We start from the raw sequence: 21,955 nt of genomic DNA on the forward strand, positions 1-21,955 counted from the left end.
AGGTATCCCTGTTGTTCAGAAAACCTCAGATAAAAGGTTAGCACTCACATAATGCATTAGTGAGTAGTCACAACTGCCCTGAATGCCCTAAGTATCTGCTTTTAGTTTACCCTTCCCTGGAAATAAATGTTTTCATTTTGTTTGAATAATTCTCGGAGTTAGAGGATGCAAATTCTTCCCAGACTAATGTCACAAAGCCCAAGTCTGTTTGGGCTGGAGTGATGATTTTTAGTCACTGCATGGACTGAAATGAAAGCTGATTAAAATTATTACTTTGGGACTTTGTTGGTAGACTTCCATGTAATCCCCTTGGATATATGATTGCTTTCTTAATGCAACAGGTCTCCATCTGCATTTGTTGGTGTTGGGAGACCTGTTCTGCCATGATTCTTCAACAGTCTTCATGGGATTACATTGATATAATCTAGGTAGATTCTGACCCACTGTTTCCTACTTACAATATTTTTAAAAATCCCCCCCAAAGAACAAAATAAAAACCACACATGCCTTGTAAAAAAAAAAAAAAAAAAAGCACTGATAAGCTAAATCAGCCTAAGGCCAAAGGATCTAATACATACACATAGCACATGTGCCTTAACACAGGGGATGAGTCCTACTTGCTGTGTCCCTATAAGTACAGAGACGGTCAGACATTTTCCAGGGAAAGAGTGTGTCACTGGAACACAAACTTAGGCTAAACAAGAAGTCTGATGTCTCTGTTACCAACAGAGGTTTGATTAAACTTTTGCCTGAAAGGGTTTGAAAATAACCCAGCTGCTCCTGCTGGACATCAGAGGTTCAGACCAAGGTCTCTGCTCTGATTCAGTTCAGAAACACTAACTTTGGTCCCTCACACCACCAGGAACCGTCTTAGCCACCAGGCTACTGGCTATTTCACACGGCTCCCTCTGCATTCTGCTTTCTATAAATTTTAAAATGTCCCAGAGAAGCAGATTGCAACCACGGCCCACCACATTACTTCACCTTTCCTGACCCTAAGAAATGCCTTAAAATGACACATAGTCTTCAGTTTGCTTGACACATTTATGCAGTGCCATAGTGCCGGTGGAGGGGGGACACCAGCCAACCCCCAATGTCAGCGTTGGTCCCACCATGTGGCACGTAAGGCCCAGAAAGGTCCCCAGGACCCCAGCACATCAGTGCCCCTGGGTCACGCTGTGCTTGTGTAAAAGTGATCCCCAACTGCCAAATGTATGCACACACAACACTGGTGAATCCCCCACCCGTCCTGGCCTCTTGAACGAGTCACTGTCTCAGCTTGGCTGCCGGTGCTGCACTGACTCCTCTCTATCTGCCGACTGGTTAAGGGGAAGCACCAACAGGCAGCAGGGTTGGTGAACTGTTGAACTGAGACCAGCTCCCCGAGGAAGCTCCTTGCTCGGAAAGGAGGAAACCCCAGACTCTGTCATCTGCAAGGCTTTCACTTACTGCCTGGCCAGTCCAGGCCCAGGGACAGAAAGGAAAATATGTGTGCCAATTTTAATTTTCCTCCTGTGAATTAAGATTTGGCATAAAGCATGGAATAGCAAAGAGCTCCAGCCCTGAAATTTTAACTGAGAACAAACATAAACGCTGCAGCTTCTCTAGGCTAATTGCAGAACTTCTGCATATAAAAAACTGTAAAACATGAAGCTCTTTACATCTATTGACCTTGGATTATAAAGGACGATACTTCTTGCACCAGCCACTGTACTGTGAATATTCAAGCCAGTTTTGAAGAGCCAGTCGCATGAGATTTCAGTGAACTTGAAGAGCACAGTGTCTCTTTAGAGCACATCATCAACACAGCATAAATTAAGGTCTTTCCAATGAGCAATGATTAACTGGACTGAACAGCGAGATGACCATGATAATGTAGTGAGATAGCAATAACTGCCTTTTGTAGAAGATATTTTATATTTTCTTATATTTAACATGGCAACACTTGTAATTCTGAATTTTTGTGTATAATAATTTGAGTCCTGCTAGAGATCAGAAGAACAAGTCCGACAAGAGAACGTCACTTCAGGTATGCTTAAAAGACCTGGGCAACTTCTTGATGAGCAACTGAACTTCCTCCAAAGAGGCACAAGGATTTTGTCTCACCTGGAGCCTCCAGGGTGGGCTCCCCTGAGTGCTCAGGGACCTCTTGTAGTTTGGCCCTTGTTAAATGGGCAAATGTAAAAAAAAAAAGAAATCAAACAGAATCATCACTAAAAGATTAAATTAAAAGATTAAATTACGAAAGTATCAGTCAAACATACGAGTCATGGTAGTTGACAAATCCTGATGAAAAGAGAGCTTCTTGGCTCAGAAAGAGAAGGGGTTTGTGGGCTGGGGGTCTAGTGAGCAGGGCACACCTCCTCCTTAGTGCCCCTATAGTGAGGGCCAAGAAGCTCCTTCTGAAGGCAGTTCCACCCTCATCTGAGTGCTCTTGGTACTGCCTTGGAAAGATGACAAAATGCATAAGATATAGCAGAAAGCTGGGGCTGGGGGCGGGGGGGGGGGGGGGGGGGGCGCAATTTCTTCTGCTACTTTGTAAATTTTAAAACGGTGATCAACACATCACCTATAAAAATATTGGACCAAACTCTGCTTTCAGTTACTCTGTACAACTTCAATGACTTATGTGATTGACACTTGTAACCACAAACAGAACTTAAACATCTATTTTACATTCCATTTCAACTGCAATAAATTATTCTTTATAGTAAGAGAGCACAAAAGGCAGGTTTCCCTGCCTATTCACTTGTTTTGACATCTTTTGAAATCTTCTCTCAATATACTTTTATTGACTACATGTACTAACTGATATTCATTTTGATACAGATGAATGAGACAGAATCTGACATCAAATTCATCTCAGTTCAGCTACACAGACCGAGAGATGAGATTCCTGACATATCCACTGACTGGATTGAACATGTTAATTGTGAAAAATGGTTGCTACCAGTTGAAAGTACAGATGACTGTTCTCAACTTTCAGAATTATATCCTGCACTCACAAGTATATTTTGAAAAGGCAGAACTGAGCAGAAGCTAAATTATCAAGTACACAAACTGCATTCCAGTGGCCAAATGTTTTACAAAAAAAATTTCCTTATTTGAAATATTCGTTAAAAAGGAGCCTTAAGATATGTATACCTACCGAAAAAAAAAAAAAAACAAAACCAAAACCAACAAACCAAACAAAAAACCGCAACCTCTTAAGAGAAGAAACAAAGTCCATTTTATATACAAATACTATGACAGAATTAAAAAACAGAATAATTTTAACTATCAAACACAAGATGTTTTAGGACACACATACAAACAAGCCAGATATTTTCCCCATTCCGAAAAATCATTCTTCATCCTACCTTGTAAGAATACCTGCACATCTAAAGGTTTCCTAAAGTCTTTCAACAGATCTCAGCTTCTCAACTTGATTCTCTAATCATCACCTTAAAAGTCTTGATCTCAGGAATTTGTGTCATCTAAGTACAAAACTGACACTTTTCTTTCTACCTTTAAGCCTTTTCTAAAACAGAGTGCCTTTTTGCTTCTGTCCTAACACTCCAGTCATTCTCATTTTCAGCTCCCCTTCCAAGTACCTTCTTCCTTTTCACATTTGCCAATGTTTTTCAACTCAATTCCTAAGAAGGTCCTTCTGCTTCCCTCTCAGCCACGAATCAGTCTTTCCTCATCTGCTTGGAAGTTTCACAGAAACTATTTCATCTATTGCAATATCAGAAGGAAAAGGATTTCCCCACTTCCTAGCAAATCCTGAACTTGGTCTACAAACATCCTGTGTCATGGCAGAGACCAGACCTAAATCTTACTCTCCTTTGAAGTCCTAGATAACCCAAAATAATAGCAAACTACATGCTTCGTAACAAAAAGAGCAAACCTGAAAATTGCAACGTATGATACAAATGTCCTGGAATAGTTTTAGTGGAGTAGTTTGAGCACCCTATTGAGAGAGCCATTAAAAAAAAAAAAAGTTGTTCCTAAATAATGTCAAATACTGACCTAGAAAATAAATGCCTAATCCAACTGAACTAGCATGCCGACTACTCACCAAATGTCAGATTTTGTGTTATATCCCTGGTGCTTCAGTGCTTCTGGACTCATGTAGTATGGTGTCCCAGTAAATGTAGTTGCCAGATCACATGAACCGATCAAAAGACGGGAAACTCCAAAGTCCCCTAAAAGTAACAACAGAAACAATAATCTATTCATATAAATCTGTATTTGTTCATATAAACTCTTTGTGTTTATTGTTAGACATGAGACAATGACTGTATGTCAAGAAAAAATATGCCAGTATTTTAAAATATGGAAAAAACAATTTTCTGCAATTCTTCAAAATAAAGTCACCACAAGATCACAGAACTATAGAATGATGTAGGTTTGAGGAGGCCTCACAAGGTCACCTGATTCAAACCCCTGGCTCAAAGCAAGGCCAACTTCAAAGTTACATGAAGCTGCACAGGTCCAGTTCCAGCTGAGCTTGGAGCACCCTCAAGGCTGGAGATTTCACTGACTTTCTGGGCCCCTGTTCCTGTGTCTGACTGTCAAATAAATGTTTGACCACATATCAAAATGATATAACAGACATGAATTTATTTGAATTTCCTTATTGACAAGATGTCTGTTGCACTGTTCTATCATACTAAAATATATCTTTAAAAAGTATGGAAATCTCACCAATTTTAAGAAGATTATTTTTCAAAAATATATTCTTGGCTTTCAAATCTCTGTGAAGTATCCTCCTGGAATATAATAGGAAATTCAACGTCATCCGACTGGAAGCATTCACAGTCACGTATCAAGTATCTCAAGTGATTAACTTCACTCCTTGTTAGGAAGGCCAGCCCACCACTGCTACAGTCTAACCCTGACAATGCACAGACGATAATATTAAGGAGTTTCATATAAACACAGAGGTACACTCACAGATATCCACATGCAGGATGAGAGCCTAAGCAGCCAGGATAATAAAAATGCACCCAGAGATCCCAGCTTGAGAACACAGATACAGGCTTAACATGAGCTGCAGAGGAAGGGAGAAAAGCAAGTCTTCCTATCTGACTCTTCTTAAAAGCATTACATCTTATTTTCTGCCAGGAGAATGAGATGTCTCACAATAGAATAAGGGATGAGAAAAACAGCAATAAGAGATTCTCAAAGCTCAGGGAACTCTCCTTCAGAGAAAATGTATTGCTTGAAAGACACATATGTATATAGACCGGGCTAGTAGTTCAAATTTTTACAGTAATGATGTGGAAGATAAAATAATTTTACAAAGAAAGAGATCAAAAGGAAAAGAAAAAGAACAACTAGCTTTAACAAACTTATTTTTCCATCAAAGACTGAAACAACATCATACGCTACACACAAACAGCACCTTCTCAATTTCTTGAAATCTTAATCTGTGACAGTAATTCTCCAGCCCCTTAGGAAAATAAAATATCTCTACAGTATACAAAACATGTTCTTAATTATTTTTTGTTAATAACGCTTCCAAAAGGCTTCCCTACAACCTCATCTAAACTAGAACTCATCCACTTTTAAAAAGCTTGATAATACACAGTATTAGTTACCAGTTCTGCTCAGGAGGAAGTTAGAATAGCGTTTGGCACCTACTGGCTACAGAAGCTATATTTGCTAATACAAATACTGTAGTCATTCAGCCATTTAGAACAAGTAAAGAAAGCAACTGATGCTCTAAGATTCTTGAGATGTAGGCAGGAAAAGCAAATATAGTAATAGATTTTAATTGTTCTTGAGCAATCCTCAAGATTCATTGAATTATTAAAGTCATATGCATTGAGATACTGAAATTATTTTCAAAATAGTTTCCATATTAAGTCTAGAAAATATGTATTCTACAGCACAATTTAAATAAGCAATTTAGTCCACAACTCATTTGAAAATAATTTTTGCAAGAAGGAAAAAAATTATTAAATTCAATATACTCAGTTCACAAACAGGAAAAAAATGTGAAAAGTAACTACTAGAAGACATTGTAGCATGCACGTAAACTGAGCATGAAAAAGAAACATTTCCAGTTTTATAGGACATAAAGAAAAGAGTTCTTTATGTTTCTTAAGGCAATTTTTCCAGTTTTTGTCCTAAAAGTAATGCTTGCAGAGAAAGGTTTGCACATTGGAAAAAATTAAAGTTTTATTCAGCATGCCTCCACTGATGTTTATAAATAATTTGTTCTCTATTTGACAGCTTTCTTGAGCAATACATGTACACTCATCATAATTACATCAGTAAGGAAAATAAGCTAAGGTGATACTCATTATTATTTCATAAGCCTACATATACACATAGTTTTATATAAATCTTATACTATTAATTTAGATTCATAAAGCCTTTCCTTACTATTCATCACACAGAGCCTTTGAAAGAACTTGACTTCACTGAGTTAGATTTTTCTTGCATATTGTTGTTGAGCATTGGTGGGTTTTAACCTTTTTTTAATTATTATTAATTTGTAGAAATATAACCACGGATTCTTTGAACCTAAAACCTTCCTGGATAACTGTGATTTGAATAACAGGTATCTTGAAGTCTAAAAACTATCCAGAAAGCTTTCAGGAGCATATTATTTGAAAAGATGATGAAGATAAGATGTTTGGATCACATTAGTTCGAATTGGAATGTAATGCTAATATAAGCTTGCAACTTACTGATGAAAATGTTATGCACATTATTTGCATTACCAATAATTATAAGACGTTTTTATATATTAATATGACTAAGAAATACTTGGAACTTCCTATGATGATGTCTCTCGATGCAAGCCACCTTATTTTGCCAGGATATATAAGAAGATAAAGAATTTACAAGCTGAAACCTTAACTAAAAGAACCACTTTAATTCTAGTAAGAAATAAATATTGACCCCGCACTGTAAATGCAGTTTAAGAAAGAGTGTGACTTTTTGTTATAGCAAGAGACAGACCTATAAAGGTAACATGAATTAACTGGGCTCCAGCAAAACTTAATCTAACTCGACAGTCAGTAAAGTGGTTTTTGATATTTTGGGTAGAAATTAACACTTAGGGGTAGTTTCAGGATTTGAGCTATAAATATATTCATACCTATGTTCTATAGAGTACCTCCTTGCTGTCTCATAGTCATAAAAAAGCAGCATGAAGCACTGAGCAGTGGGCAGCCTCCTTGAATAAAGCTTTCTCTGCAACACACCAGCAAGTGAAGCTGATTGAAGCTGAAGGAGTTTACTGCTGTGAAATATTCAACAACTAATTTCTCTTTTCTCTTTCTGAAGAACTATTTAGAGAAGAGGTTCTGGGTAAGTCTGAATCCTGTACTAGGGAAGACAACATGAATCCAGATAAAGTACTTGGGCAAAGCCTGCTATCCTGTAGATTGAAAGCAACAGATTTGTTTGCATAAACAGTATAAAAATCTCTGTGTTGGCACACTCTTCATAAAGTGATGGATAATGTAATGGTCAGCTTTATACAAATTGCAGTGAAATGAATCAATGCCCTCACTGCCTGATTGCTGCGGTATCCATTTTGTGCACTGATTGTGCGATGGGCTACAAGTGTGCCAGAGAGTCAAGATGATGGTTTCATGCTAACTGTCTCTATCTAGATAAGACCACTGAACTATGTTGCCTCTCCTTTATTTCTCTCTCTGGTTATATCAATGACAGATGAGGACTGACTATTTAATTCGAGATAATTTAGCTTTCAAGTTTAAAATTAAAAAAATCCTTCCAATTATGCAAAATAGCCAGTAGATAGCATAATGACCACAAGATATTCATGCCTCCTTTGGGATTTATGAAGCATAAGTAAAAGACAAGAATGTCTAATCTGTATAATTTTTATTATCACATGAAAAAAAAAAAAAATTGGAGGCAGCGAAAAAGTCCTATTTTAAAATACGTTTCAAGCATAAGAGTTTTCAGAAAGTGCAGAAGTTCAACTAAAGCTGTGCAGGAAGGACAACCAAATGAATAGTCTATGCCTAAAACCAGAAATAGTAATTTTTGCTTCTCTGGAATAAAAACTCCCATCCACAGCAGCTGGATTTTCTAAAGAATGGCACAAGGAAGTCCAACCCACAGGTAACGAACACTTCAAGGTTATAATTCTAAGGAAAAGTTTTCTTTGCATTAGAACATAGTTCAAACATATATTACAGCTTTTTTTCATATCAGTAGAAAAGAAATTATGTATGACTCCTCTATATATAAACAGAGGGCTGTTATTATGTTTCAGTAATTCAAATTATTTTCCACAAGTAGTTTTAAATTGTTTTAAGCCTAACCTTTTCCATTTAAGCTATTGTTTGGCTCTAAACTAATAAAATAAAGATTACATTTTCTAATGTGCATACAGTCAAAGAACACATAACACAATACAGGAAATGCAAATAAAAATAAAACTGTCAAGTCATTTGTACGTGTCTGGAGAGGTGCTATTAAATAGCTATGATTCAAAGAGAGAAAATGAAATACTGTTTGGAAAAATCAAATTGCTCCTTTCACTGGAGAATTAAACAACTTTTCAGGAAACCCAGTAATTTAATATACATATTTACGAAAGAAAGTTTATTTATAAGATTTTTTTTTCTAAAGATTTATTTGAGAACAAGGAGAAGATGAGAAAAATAGAGAGTAGACAAAAGGGATGTATGGGAAAACAAGAGTTTAAAGAGGCATGAGGAAATACAGAAAATGAAAGACAAAAAGAATAACTTACACAATAGAATGGAATAGTTCAGTTGGAAGGGACCACCAATGATCATCTAGTCCAAATGCAATGTTGTTATTATTCTGCATTAGTCTGCACAATGCATCCTCTAAACACATACATTACAAAAAGGATTTTACTAAAAGTGGACTTCCCCAATTACCAAAACTTTTAATGATAAAGTGTTAAATTGGAGTTTGAGGAAGGAAAAAAAAACCAACCCACACTGCTAGTTTAGTTACATGGTCAGGATTTTTATTTCCATTTCCTTCTGTCCTTTTGGCCTGAGGTGAATGCTGAAGAGCACAGCAATCCAAGTGAGGTCTCTTTGCTGTGCTCCCATCACCGCAGTCTGTGGGGGTGGCACTTCATGTACAAGCCCCAGATAAATTGACATTTAGGAACCAAAATGCTCTTGCATCCTGGCCGGCAATTCACTCTGCCCTTTTCCCTCTACAGTCTGACACTGTAGGTGCAAAAGCTCATTAGGCATCTATCAGTTTAGGTCAAATGTATCTCACATACTTAACTTCAGCTCAACTCAGAAATGGTTGTTCTTGGTGACAGGTGACTTATCTCTACCTACTGCTCTGTTGCAACTCAAGCTCAGGCAACCAAATTTGGCCCAAGTCCTGCTGTGAAAGATATTTGAAAGAGCTACATCAATTTGGTGTTTCACCAAAATCTTTTTTTCCCCCCGAGTACTCATGCAGGATGGAAGACCATGTATTCTAGTTCACATTCAGCTTGAAACAGACTGAATTCTCATCTCCAGATTCTGGGTGTAACCTACTCTTCAAACATAAACATCTTCTCCCCCTGACTGCATTAATAATTTAGGCCATTATTTTAGGCAGATTAGCTCATCTGCCCCAAACATGCAGGTGATTACAGACAAACATCCTTAGCCTCTGTCAAGACAGTCCTTACAGCAATGCCATTCTTATTTCTAAAAATTCAATAGGAATAATAGTCCGAATAGTTCAGCTTGGCAGGATGAAAAATCTTGGACTTTTGGGCTACAATGTTCTTTAGAAAGGATTCTCTGTCTTGTTCATTAACATGACATTTCAGAGCTGCCAATAGGCAAAAGCAACAGGGAGGAGACAGAAAAAAGGAGAACATGCTGAAAGCCAAGTTAACTTCGACTGGCTCACTTTTTCTGAAAAGCTGCTAGGAAAAGACCTGGTATTCCCGTTTGCTTGGCCGTTCCTTCAGCTCTCAGTGTGGGTGGCAGCATGCTGGGCCTTCTGCTCCTGACTCATCACAGCCCTCGGTCTCCCTCACACCATGCTAAATAGTCCCACCTACCTCAAAGGTGACAGCACTGGATGACGCAGGAAGTGACCAGGCAGGGCTCACGCACATATCCGCTACACTGGTAACAAGGGAACTGTTTGAACCGCTGAAGTCAGCCTGCCTAAATCACATTGCAGGCAAGAACTACACCCATGGAGATGACGAGATAGGTATTCATTTGTATCTACCCCTGCTCAAACCAAGTGTAATCACACATCACTGTCTGGATGACCTGCAGTAATTTTTTAGGTTAATCTTTGATGTGCAGGTAAAAGTGATGCCTGTTTTCAAGGAATGTTTGTATGTAACTTCAATGACTTTAGTGGGAGTACATCAAGCATTTATATTGGATTCTTCACATATTTGCAAGGGGTCCTAGTTGACTTCCCTTGAAAAAGCTGATTTTGTTTTAACCTTTTAATCCATTTCCTTCTAACAATATTGAACTATTTCTGTTGCGCTGAATTTTTCACTTGGCTCTTCCAAAAAGTATGTCTAATGCTGAAAGACATCTACCACCGTGCTGCTAAAAGATATAATACACAATGTTCTTGCAGGATAGATGATTAATTACGGTTTAGGTATACAACATATACTACAGCAGTTTGGTGAACAGGACTTTGTAACAATACAAGACAATCCATACAATTTTGTTTTTGTTTGAACATCTGCAACTAGTCAGTAAGTCTACTCGCCCCCCTCCCAAGCTAAATGCTCTCATATTAAATGACTGTACCTTTCATGCATATAGTTGACTCCAAGTAACAACTGTATAAACCAGTCTATTATTTGTCTTTGAGTGAATATCTTCCCAGATTCTTTGTACTCTTGAATTTTAAAGTCTAGATCTCCACCCTGAAAAATACCACAACATATTTGTACATTTAAAACAAGTTTTTAAAATGTCTTCTCTTTCATCAAAGTATAGGACTCCGCTTTCTCAGACCTTCAGGATTCCTACCACATAGTCTGTAAAATTAATGTTTGCACATGAATTCTGAACTCTCACAGCACCAAAAGCATACACAACTGAACATCAAAATGAGATCAAGCAGTCTGGCTGCATAGAAAGTAGGTCAGTTTTCTCTTAGTATTACACAATATCGTCAAAGTTTTCAAATGTTCCCGCTTCATATCACCCAACTTTAGACATGTGTGTCTGAGTTGTTACCTTAAACTCCCTTTATAGTTAACACAAAGGAACAGGCACCTCTATAGTCCAATTATCTATGCCATCTAGCTGTCTACCTCAGGAAGGGATGGATCACATTGTAGAAATGCTGTTTCTCTGCAAAGATTTATGATGAGGGCCTACATTGACTGGCTAATATGTAGACACTTAAATCAAGTAAAAAAAATCTGCCCCGATTGCTCCAAATAAGTTCATAAATTTGACAAAAGCATTTCCACTTGTCTGGCATTGCACAGTCTAAAGACAACTCTCATTTATTATGCTGAAACAACCATGTCAATATCAAAGAAACCATGCTGTTCTCTTAAGAATTAAAATACAGTCTCTTTAATTATGATACTTTGTCCCTCTTCCAAACTCACTTTTGCCAGAAACAAAGCAGAATTAAAGCTTCAAGAATCTGCAGCATGTGTTATTGTAAATACTTCATTAAAACTACAATTGATCTTGAAGTAACACTAGAAATGGAGCACTATGACACTCAGTAGGCAGTGAAAATAAACCAGAAAATACATACAGAAAAAGACTACTTCAGAACTGTAAGCCAGACATTTGGAAAAATCAGTTGAACAACAGTATGATGAAAGAGGTTTTTGAGGAGGCTTATATGAAAACTGTTCATTTTGCTAAAAAAAAGACAGATGGTTGTCAGTTGGTTGTTTATCCAGTTTATAAAATAAGTGGATTTTGTCTACAAAAATGCACATTAGTGGCAAGCACTCTGTTGAGGTAACTAACCCCAGAGCAAAGGGACTGTGAGTCTCACTATACTCTAGTAACTAACTACCTTACATCAGGACAGCTTATTCTGCATAAATCATTACTTTTACATTATACATTCTGCATAAAATCAGAAGTTTTATGTGCCGTGGTTTAACCCGTACAACGGTACTTGTACCACTATTTCCCATCATCAACCCTCCTCTGCACTGTTGACTCTCAACATTTTATAATGTCTTTTCTTGATTTTCTGTTCCCCACACCACAGTGCTTCATACTGCTGCTACAAAATAAGCAGGTTCTGTCCTTGCAGATCCATCATTTCTGTCATGTACTTTGACATGAATTTACAGTAATTTCTGTGGTCCCTGAGGTTCTAAGTTACAACATTCAAGTGAGTGTGTGGAAAAAAAAGGAAATAAGTTTTGTCATATATCAACAATGTGTTCCCTGACAATGTCCTGCAATTTTTTTAATTGAAATGTCTGAATCATCTCATTCACTAGGGAAGGGAATATGGCTTCAGCTCTCCATCTGCCTCCTGCTGCAGCCCAGAGCAAAGCTCTTCTGGGAACCTGGAGCTCTCAGCAGCTGCTTCCCCTTAGCAACTCCAAATGTTCAACAGCTTCCCCCTGGTTGCTTGCAGCAGAGCGGAGGACAAAAAAAGAAAAAGTGTTGCTGGATACTCGGCTGCATGGCAACCAGATGGGCTGTCTCTGAGCCTACTCGCACAACTCAAAAATAATGACTCACCTATTCCAAACGGCTGCCCCAGACCACCCAGAGCCAACTGTAGCAATAGCCCAAGAGTCAGGGGCTGCTCAAACATGTGTCAGCTGGCTACTGGCCATAAGGGACTATGTACTATCCAGGTGAGGATAGATGAAGTGTATCAGGCTCCAGTGACCGTTTCTCCCTGTCCCAGTGCGTCCCCTCTCACAATCACTCATTGCCATGAAAAATGCAAAGGAAAGTGTAGGACCTACAGAGTTAGGCTAGTGAATATTCTCTTAAGTTGGGGGACATTTCCTTCTAAAGGTCTATGCAGAAAAAAAGCAGTCAAATAAAGCACTACATGTGACCTCAAGTAACTGTATAACCTTTTACCTTCATGTAGACAAGACAGGTCTCAATGTCCTACAACTAATTTAACCTTGATTTTGTGTCTCAAAAAGGAAAACAAAAACACATCATAAAAGATTTGCTGAAATACTGCTGCCATGAAACTCTGAAGAAGTTTGTTAACCCAATTTTGCATTTTGGAAAGTCAGTATAATGAAGTTCATAAGGAATTTAACAACTTAAGTACATAGGGAATTTCCAAGCTGCAGTTTCTATTTTAAATAGCAAGAGTATCAAACACACCAGTAACTTACTTAGAACAGCTTAGCATCTAGAGCTCATAACATGAACAGGCACTAATTGCTTTAGTTATTCCTTTTGCTCAGATTTCCTTAGCATATGTATCGCATCACAGCTGAGACCACAGCGAAGAGACAGAAATAATTGTTTATAGGAAAGTGCAACTAGTTCTGATTTATGCTGTATTAAAATGATGGAACTTTTAAAGTAACTACTTTGTAAAAACTGTATTTTATTGAAGTCCAATTTATGTTACAAAATTCAATCCAAGGTTCTTGAAGGCATTTTTGTTTGAAATCTGACTTATCTGACAATGTTTATATTGCCTGTAAGATTCTGATTCAGGAAAACTGCCAAAGAAGCTCCACAAGAGGATCAAAACAGAACACACATACTTCTTTTCTATAATTTTGAATTAATCCAGTTATAATAAAAGACGTCAAGCTGAGCAATGGAGACCAATGTTCTCTTTTGTTCACAGGACAGGTATAGCACGGGGCAGCTGCATTCGAGCCTCACTCTATGCTACTCATGCAAGAATGAACAAAGTACTGTGGCTAAAGAATAAGTCACAGTATGTTGGAGAAAACAGAATGAAGCTCAGAGGATAGTTCGGTTTTCATGCCAACTTAATGTTTATTCTTTGTTTTGAGTCTGCTCAAGAGTACCAATTACTGCCAATCTGGTAATTATTCCATGCACGAGAAACTGAATGTACTAACATTCCTTTCCAAACAAGGATCAGGTAGCAATACATTTTTCTCTTTCTCAATTTATGTGCGATTTAAACAGGCATCTTTTAGGTAGAGAGATCCAAATCCCACCACATGCAAAGGCAGGTTATAGATAAGTAAATATCTATAGAAGTATACCTTCTGGAAATACACACACTAAACAGAAAATAAACTTTAAAGCACTGTGTGAAACTTTGCTTTATACTTTTCTTGTCTGAACATTTGATTAAATACATCGTAATTGCTTCAGTGCAATGATACTACATAGTGCATCCTTTTGGAAAAAGTCAGAAGCACATCCTAGAGGACCAACTGTTGGCCTGACCTAGCAGACTCAAAACTGAAAAGATTCATCCACATAACCAATGCATTCATTTCCTCTTTCTTCATTTGCCTTGCTCTAATACATTCTCATGTATTTGAGTATATGACTCCTAGATCCTAGGGTAACTCCACACCAAAACATTTCATGCAGGGTAGGTTACATTGCCTGAATAAAAAAATTTCCAAGGAGTGCTGCACCAGCTTGTAATTACTCTGGTGATTGCTATAATGCTTTTTTTTAATTCTTTATTCCAGATTTTTAAAACTTTATTCCAGATGAAAAAAAGAAAAATGAGAGAGAAAAAAGAAGTGGACCAAAGCCACTAGTTCAGCACTATAATGCTGCTGAAAGAGGCTCCTTTATTCCTATAGGTTTAACTGATCTGGTGTTGGGCCACTTTCTACCACTAGTAGAGAAAAATGAATCTTAGTGTGCAGGAATATCTGGGCAGTTTGAATAATCCTTCAGTTCTGAGCTCTGGATTTCCAGAGACTTGGCAATACCAAATTTCCATCAAGCCCCAGCTGTCAGACATTCAGAGAATGACACAAAGAGCTTCTGCATGGGTGTTAAAATAATGAGTGAACAATTATTCAGATTGCATGACAGAATTGAACATTCCGGATTTAATTTTTTAAAATCCCAGCAATAAACAGGCATTTAACTGTCAAAGAAAGCTTCTAAGGCAGTAATGACTTGCAGAACTAGTATTTCTTTAATTACTCACACAAAGGCTTGAAGAAATGTAATTGGTTAAACAAGTCTGATTTGTGGACAGCTAACCCAGTAGTCCAAGGTCATTAGCTTCCAAGGCATTTCAAATGTCTAGCAGAGCACAACTGAAGAGTCTGCTTCACAGTTTCATAAAAAGATCACTGTATGTATGACATTATTTTTTTAAAAGATCACATCTATATTTAATACAAAGTAGGCTCTTGTTTCATATAAACTCATAAAAAGCTGGCTTAAAAATGTTTAAATTCTTATTTTAAAGCCTTAAGACATATTTCAGCAATATGCTTTTAAACCAAATGCTGGAGCCAAAAAACCTGGTAACTATATTGTAGTATATCCTGCTTTAATATTTGTTGTATTCACTACATGTGGTCTTTGACTCACATTATTCTTCACTTCATAAAGTCAATGCTGCTACCAAACTCATCACCCATATGATCAGGCTTACGCTTCTTGCAATCACCTCCAAATCAAAAGTGAGTTTTCCCTTCCTCGTTTGTATCAGATTTCATACCATGACCTGGTACTCCCAATCTCATCCTCTCTTACCTATCAATCGTGCATATGTGGTACAACCTTTCTGAGTTCACCCACAGATCAGGTAATGTGTCTGCATTTAAGTCTTTCTTGTAATACTGATTATAGTGAATGAAATGAACTTGTATTTAAAATTAGCTATTTCCTCTCCTGGTTTGTTTGTCTATGAGCTATGAGTCTCGCATGAGCAGGTAACATTGCTTATTTGAAATATTCCTAACAAGGAGCAGGTGATACCACGAGTAATAAATAAAGAGTAAATTCAAACTAAAACATTAAAAAAACTGGGCTGGGCTTTTAAGACTCTACTTTAAGCCACACATTCTGTCAAATTTCTTCAAAGTAATCTACAAGTCTCACCTCACAGTATTCAGTGATGATGCAGAAACTATCTCGCTCCACAAAGCTTGCATAAAATTTGACAATGGCTGGATGGTCTAATTTGGAGAGTAGTTGTGCTTCCAGATTTGCTTCAACTGTTTCATTAGGCTTTAGGTCTCCAACAGATATTTCCTTTAGAACCTTTCTAGAGAAAAAAAAAAAAAAACAACCAGAAAATATAAAATCATATAATGCTCAAAAACCCATCATAATTTCTTAAAATGCAAAATAATAACATTAATCAAGTATTTGGCAACATGAAATGATGAGGCAAATATGGATAAACAAAGAGAATGCATTAAAATGCAAATAAATATGCTAGTGATTAAGCAACATTTAAAAAATACTATTTTGAAGTATTTTTCCCACTAATTCCATACTGCACTGTTTTCTTTAAGACATGTTTTTAGTGCTATGGATTAGCGCATAATAATAAACATAAATAAAAAATCAAATCTAAGCTATTTCAAACCCACTCAGAGCATATGCTCAAGATTCATACATGAAATAAGGAGCAGAAATAAACTGTTTGGTTTTGCTGCTCCTGCCAAAGTCTATCCATGAAGGCATGAGATAAATCACAGAGAGAGTTGTATTTCTGTGACTGTTTTTCTAGTGATAAACTCAGGATGCTGATTTTTTTCTAAAGATCAGTCTGCCCTTCACCTAAGCGAAAAGTGAAAATCTGGATTTGTGGCTGAAACTTAATTCTACTGTTTCAATGAACTCTAAATTTTCAGTATTTAACATTTGTTTGGGGAGACCCTAAATCCCCTGAAAAAGGCTGAAAAAACAAAGGCATTTTTCATATTCCTCAATTTTAACATGTGACATATGAAAATTTGTAGTTCAGACTTAGCTTTATACAGAACCTGGAGTTGGGGAGTTTACTGTCAACTTGTCCTGGAAAAAAAACCTTAGCGCAGGGCACAATGAGGAAGCATATTTTGCTGAGATCTTCCTGATGACATGTTTTTAAAAAGGCATACATCACACAAAGGCGTGCCATTTCCATCTACTTTACCAGCCACTGAAGAATTCATCATCGGTCTATGTCTGAAGGGGACATTTGAGACTATTAGAGAATATCACAGTATTTTACTGAAACAAAGTGATGAATTTCCAAAAACTTTTGAATACATGGAAGGTAAGTTACACACTGAAGGGATGCCTTCACAGTGCTTTTAGTAATTTCCCCATTCAATACTGCATGGTTGTAAAGTCACAGTAGTCAAACATGGTAGCGATAAAACTACAGTAATTCATGTGATCTAAGGAAAAAAGCTGTATTTCTTCACAAGAAAATTTCTTCCTAAATCTCAACCATCAGTTTCTGACTAACAATGCATGAATTTTTACATAAACTTGCCTAATTCCCATCTGGCAGTGTGACAAAAACATGCCATTTGATTTGTCTGCATCTCTACAGACAAGCTTCATACTACGCAGACAGGTAATACCTACTGCAATCTTCTCATCTTCAGTTGACATGGGGACATTACTCCCTCTTTCATATAGATCGTGTCACAGAACTGACAAACAGAATGAGTCCTTGTTAAACACCACTTAGTACAAGTTTCTTGTATACCCAAGACAGCAATAAAAGCCTGATGTGTTGATATGTAGGGATAGCTTGTCATCTTAGTCACTCAGTGATTTTGTTGCTGTCATCAGCTGTCAGACAACAAGACAGGTGTTTTTCTTATTTAAATTAATTCCCAGAATAAGAAATCAGGAAAACGTACTTTCTGGAAATAAGGTATTGGTTTTCTGCTACACGATGCTAATTCATATCCAGAGTTGGAAGTCATTTGCGTCTAGAAAGAAAACTTGTCATGCAATCAAGATTAAGCATATCTGCACACCACTGGTATATGTGTATAATGTTTCTGTATGTAGATAAGGTTTGATTTTATTGCATTTAATATGAAGAAAATAACTAGACTTCATACTTTCTGCAAAGCTTTTGATATCTACTTTAGTAAATACACTTAAAAATTTAAAATGCATACTTAAAAAGCTCTATATTGATTAAGTATTGGCAAAGAAGTTATGTCAGAGTCTCAGAAATCTCACAGAGAAAATGTACAAGTCTCTGGATCTAATGTGGCTCTTTTCTGATAACTTTAGAAGAAAAACAATGAAGCTAAAAGTCTTCAGCCAGGAATTCATCTGTATAAATTAACTATACTTTTCAATACATAAACCACTTAAAGAGTGCTTAAATTCACTCTACTCCATTTCAGTATTTACTCAAGTAACTTCTACCCAAACAGGCAGCTAAAATGGGCACTTTCTGTGATGTACAGGACTCCTAAGATAATTCAAATTTGGCATTCCTGATGCTGTCAAATAGGCTGAGAGATCCATAAACTGACAGTCTTTCTGCCCATCAAAAAAAAAAAAAAAAAGGTTAGTCATCATAAGAAAACAACAAACTTTTCTTAGCTAAACAATCCCAACTGCATTTCCCCTCTACCAAGAGAATCTAGCTCTACACTTCGGAGACAAAGTGTTTTTGTGATCCAACATGCATTTTAACATTGGCTTATAATAAATAGTAAGTTACCATTGCTCATAATTCAGCCATAGTACTTGTGTATCATCTGCTAAAAATCTGCATTCATTGAACAGTTTAGAAACATAGTTAGGTAACACAAAGTATTTTAAACAAACCTTCTGAAGCATGTGACATGAACATTTATTATGGATATTGGGAATAGACTCTTCTGTTAAGATTTTTGTCAAGACTCCATCTGGAGTATACATGCCCATCTGAAAGTCTATTTTTTTTGTAAGACCTGCTCCTATGTTTTCTGTCACTTAGGCTCAAGTATTAAGCAGGATTTAAAAGGTCCAAAACTATTTGCATGAACTAAGAAATCATAAATTTATTGCATGAACTAAGAAATCATAGATTTAGGTGACACATACAGAAAAGAGGTAAAATCACTAAAATGTGGATGCCCTCCAAATACAATAATTAAAACTTCCCCTTTTGATATAATGCTAAAAGAGATGTACTAATTTAAATTTAGTTATTATTATAAATTCCACTTAATTTAGAATACAGACACATAAGCAGATCATAAAATCAGACAATCGTTTACATTGGAAAAGACCTTTAAGATCATCGAGTCCAACTGCAAACTTAACACTGCTATGTCCACCACTAAACCATCTCCCTAAAGATAAGATAAAATGTCAGTGAACACACCACTAGAAAACTTTGTTATAGAAGTGCTAGCAGATATCTTAAACTTAAATACAGAACAACGGCTTCCGGATTTTAACTGTGTGGAAAAAAACCTAGCCTTGCAATTTAATAACACAAAGACACTTTGAATTTGATCTTGAACTGACCACAACTGAGAGTCTTGTAGTGAATACCTTTGCATCTTAGGAGTAAAAAGCTCTGACTGTTACTATTTACATCCACCTGGGAGGAAGCTGGGTCTGGTACAGGTAACAGCATACTTCCCCTCAGGGTGGGAAAATAACATGAGAGATAAACCCACTCCCCAGAATCCAGAAAGCAGCTGCCCTGCCTCTGCAGTGCTCACACCTCGGCAGGCTCACAGACCTTTCTTGGGAACACCTTCTGGCTTTCATCAGCAAAACCTTGCTGGCCTGCATTGTCACACTTTGAATCCCAGCCAGGCCAGCACACCATGTCTGAAAGCGCAATAACATAGAGCAAATGGGGATTAATAGAGCAAGACTTAAAACAAGAGAAATACAAGCACAAAGGTGGAATCCTCCAGGATATGGACAAGCAGTGGGAATCCCTTTTTGAGCTTTACTAGTGACTGACAATATGCCACAGCAGTGTTTATCTCAGTCTATTTGCACTGATCTAAAATTAAATGTTTTACAACCCATCTGGTATTTGTTTACATTGATGACATACTTTATTATTATATAATTTGGTTTATTGGATCAGATGTAATTCTTAAAAGAAGACAGCCTTTCTAAAAATGCACTCCGTTTATTGAGTAAACTGCAACATGAATTATTGACTAGGTACATTTGCTTGCTGATAATGAAGTAAAATAAATATAACTCTTTTAATGTCAAGAATAAATAGGTCTAATAAACTACCACAGAGGAGGTGTGCTCTAGGAATACATGATCAAAATCTGAAGTTTTTAATTAAACAGAAACTTCATTTTACACAGGCAGTTTTTCAGTTATTTGCAGCCTCTGAGATTAGCAAGACCTGCTAGCAGGTAACCATCATGGAAAGCTGGGAACTTATCATTCCATTTAGTTTATATTTCTGAGTCATCAATATGGAGAGTTGTGGCATAACCCATAGCTGCCTATTGTATTTCTATCCACACTAACCTTTGTATGACTACCTCTTATGTATCACCTCATACTGGCTCTGTAATTGGATCTGAAATTGGTCATCAACAATAAAATTAAAGGAGTGCCTGCTAATTAATGATGTCTTAAATTCTATTTATCAAAAGGCAAACAGAGAAGGTATGGTTCTACAAATGGAGACCAAAATGAAGAAGAGGTGACAACCCTCATGCACAAGTCCTGTCTGCACAACAGCCTCCACGGTATTAAAACTGTTTGGGAAATTCAGTAACAAGGACACCATGTGCATGCAGACAAGATGAAGTCACCCATCATTACTGCTCCTCACAGTCGGAGTATCGCACAGTTGATGAGATTTACATGTTACAGCCAGCGACATAATTCTAAAATAATAATTTTAGATTTCTGTTGGTAACTTCCACACTGAAAATATTTTATTACTGAAATATAATTGTTGATACATAGTCCTGCCTATCGCCAATTTAAACTGTCCTTTCTGTACAGTTTACATCTGGATATTATAGGATCCCTTTGATTTGACATTCCACTGTGCACATGACGTACTGCTCAGGTAAAGTAACTTGCCTGCTGTCAGAGGTTAGAGTTTCTTCACGTTTCCTTTCAGACCACTCACCTTTGCACTTCTGCACATCCAGATTTTATTTGCAATTAGGATACTTTACTGATTTCACATGGCTCCCTATTGCCTGGAATCTACTTCCCTCACTTTGGTTGGTCTTCTAGTTCCATTGTAACTTTCACCTAATCCTTACCCATCATACATACAGCTACCCTGTTACTAATAATCTTATCAGATTTCTCCACCTGGTGTCAGTGACTGGCTTTCCTGCAGTTTACAGCTTAGTAACAAAAATTCAAATAATCATTCTTTACATCTTATCCATTATATTTGGAGCACCAGTATCAGCATGCTCTGACAATTTAAAGACATTCATCTATCTGTTAGGGAAGAAGGAGTTGGTGAAACCATGAAATGCAAAAAATCAGCATACACAAGTCAGTCCTACCTAGAATGAATACTTGGTTTTAGTTAAAGAAACAAACACTCACAGTAAATTAAGAGCACTGGATTTCTGTAGGAAAATCAAGAAGATTACCACACTTCCAATGAAAAACAAATGATGAGTGCTCTTTGCTATTCCTACTTACATGTATATGTTTACTCATCAACCAAAACATTTCAAACCCAAGTATTACTACACAACTTCTTAAATAAAATCTTGGGTTCCTTTTATCATTCCCATGGTCATTATTGATTTTAGTCAAGCCATAAACTCATTTCAGTCCTAAGTATTGCTGCACAACTCCTTAAATCAAATGCTAGGCTTCTTTTGTCATCTCCATGAACACTATTGATTAGTAAAGCCATAACAGCCATCAATGAAAGTTTTTTCCTATCCTCCAAAATAGCCTATTCATGCTATTTACAAACATTCACAAACACTGAGAACTAATGCCCAGGTTAACCGCTAAGAATTCAATTGATATATGAGCACCGTAGTGTCTGTAGATGGATTTAATATAATTTCATTTTCTGAATAAGCATTTTAAAGAATTTAGCCATGCTTAAATATCTTTGAATGGTGATGTGATTTCAC

General features: G+C 36.9%; 1 protein-coding gene across 2 annotated transcripts in view; it reads right to left on the reverse strand.

Moving 5' to 3' along the window:
- NEK11 (NIMA related kinase 11) overlaps window positions 1-21,955 on the reverse strand; it is a 123,303-nt gene that overhangs the window by 84,883 nt on the left and 16,465 nt on the right. For both annotated transcript variants that reach the window (XM_074860117.1, XM_074860127.1), the window contains exons 4-7: window positions 15,987-16,152; window positions 10,758-10,876; window positions 4,690-4,754; window positions 4,061-4,187 (exon numbers count right to left, since the gene is read on the reverse strand). In XM_074860117.1, the coding sequence (XP_074716218.1) occupies window positions 4,061-4,187; window positions 4,690-4,754; window positions 10,758-10,876; window positions 15,987-16,152 (477 nt within the window). The remainder of the gene's footprint in view (window positions 1-4,060; window positions 4,188-4,689; window positions 4,755-10,757; window positions 10,877-15,986; window positions 16,153-21,955) is intronic.

The sequence above is a fragment of the Strix uralensis genome, chromosome 1, assembly GCF_047716275.1.
Source record: "Strix uralensis isolate ZFMK-TIS-50842 chromosome 1, bStrUra1, whole genome shotgun sequence".
Lineage (NCBI taxonomy): Eukaryota > Metazoa > Chordata > Aves > Strigiformes > Strigidae > Strix > Strix uralensis.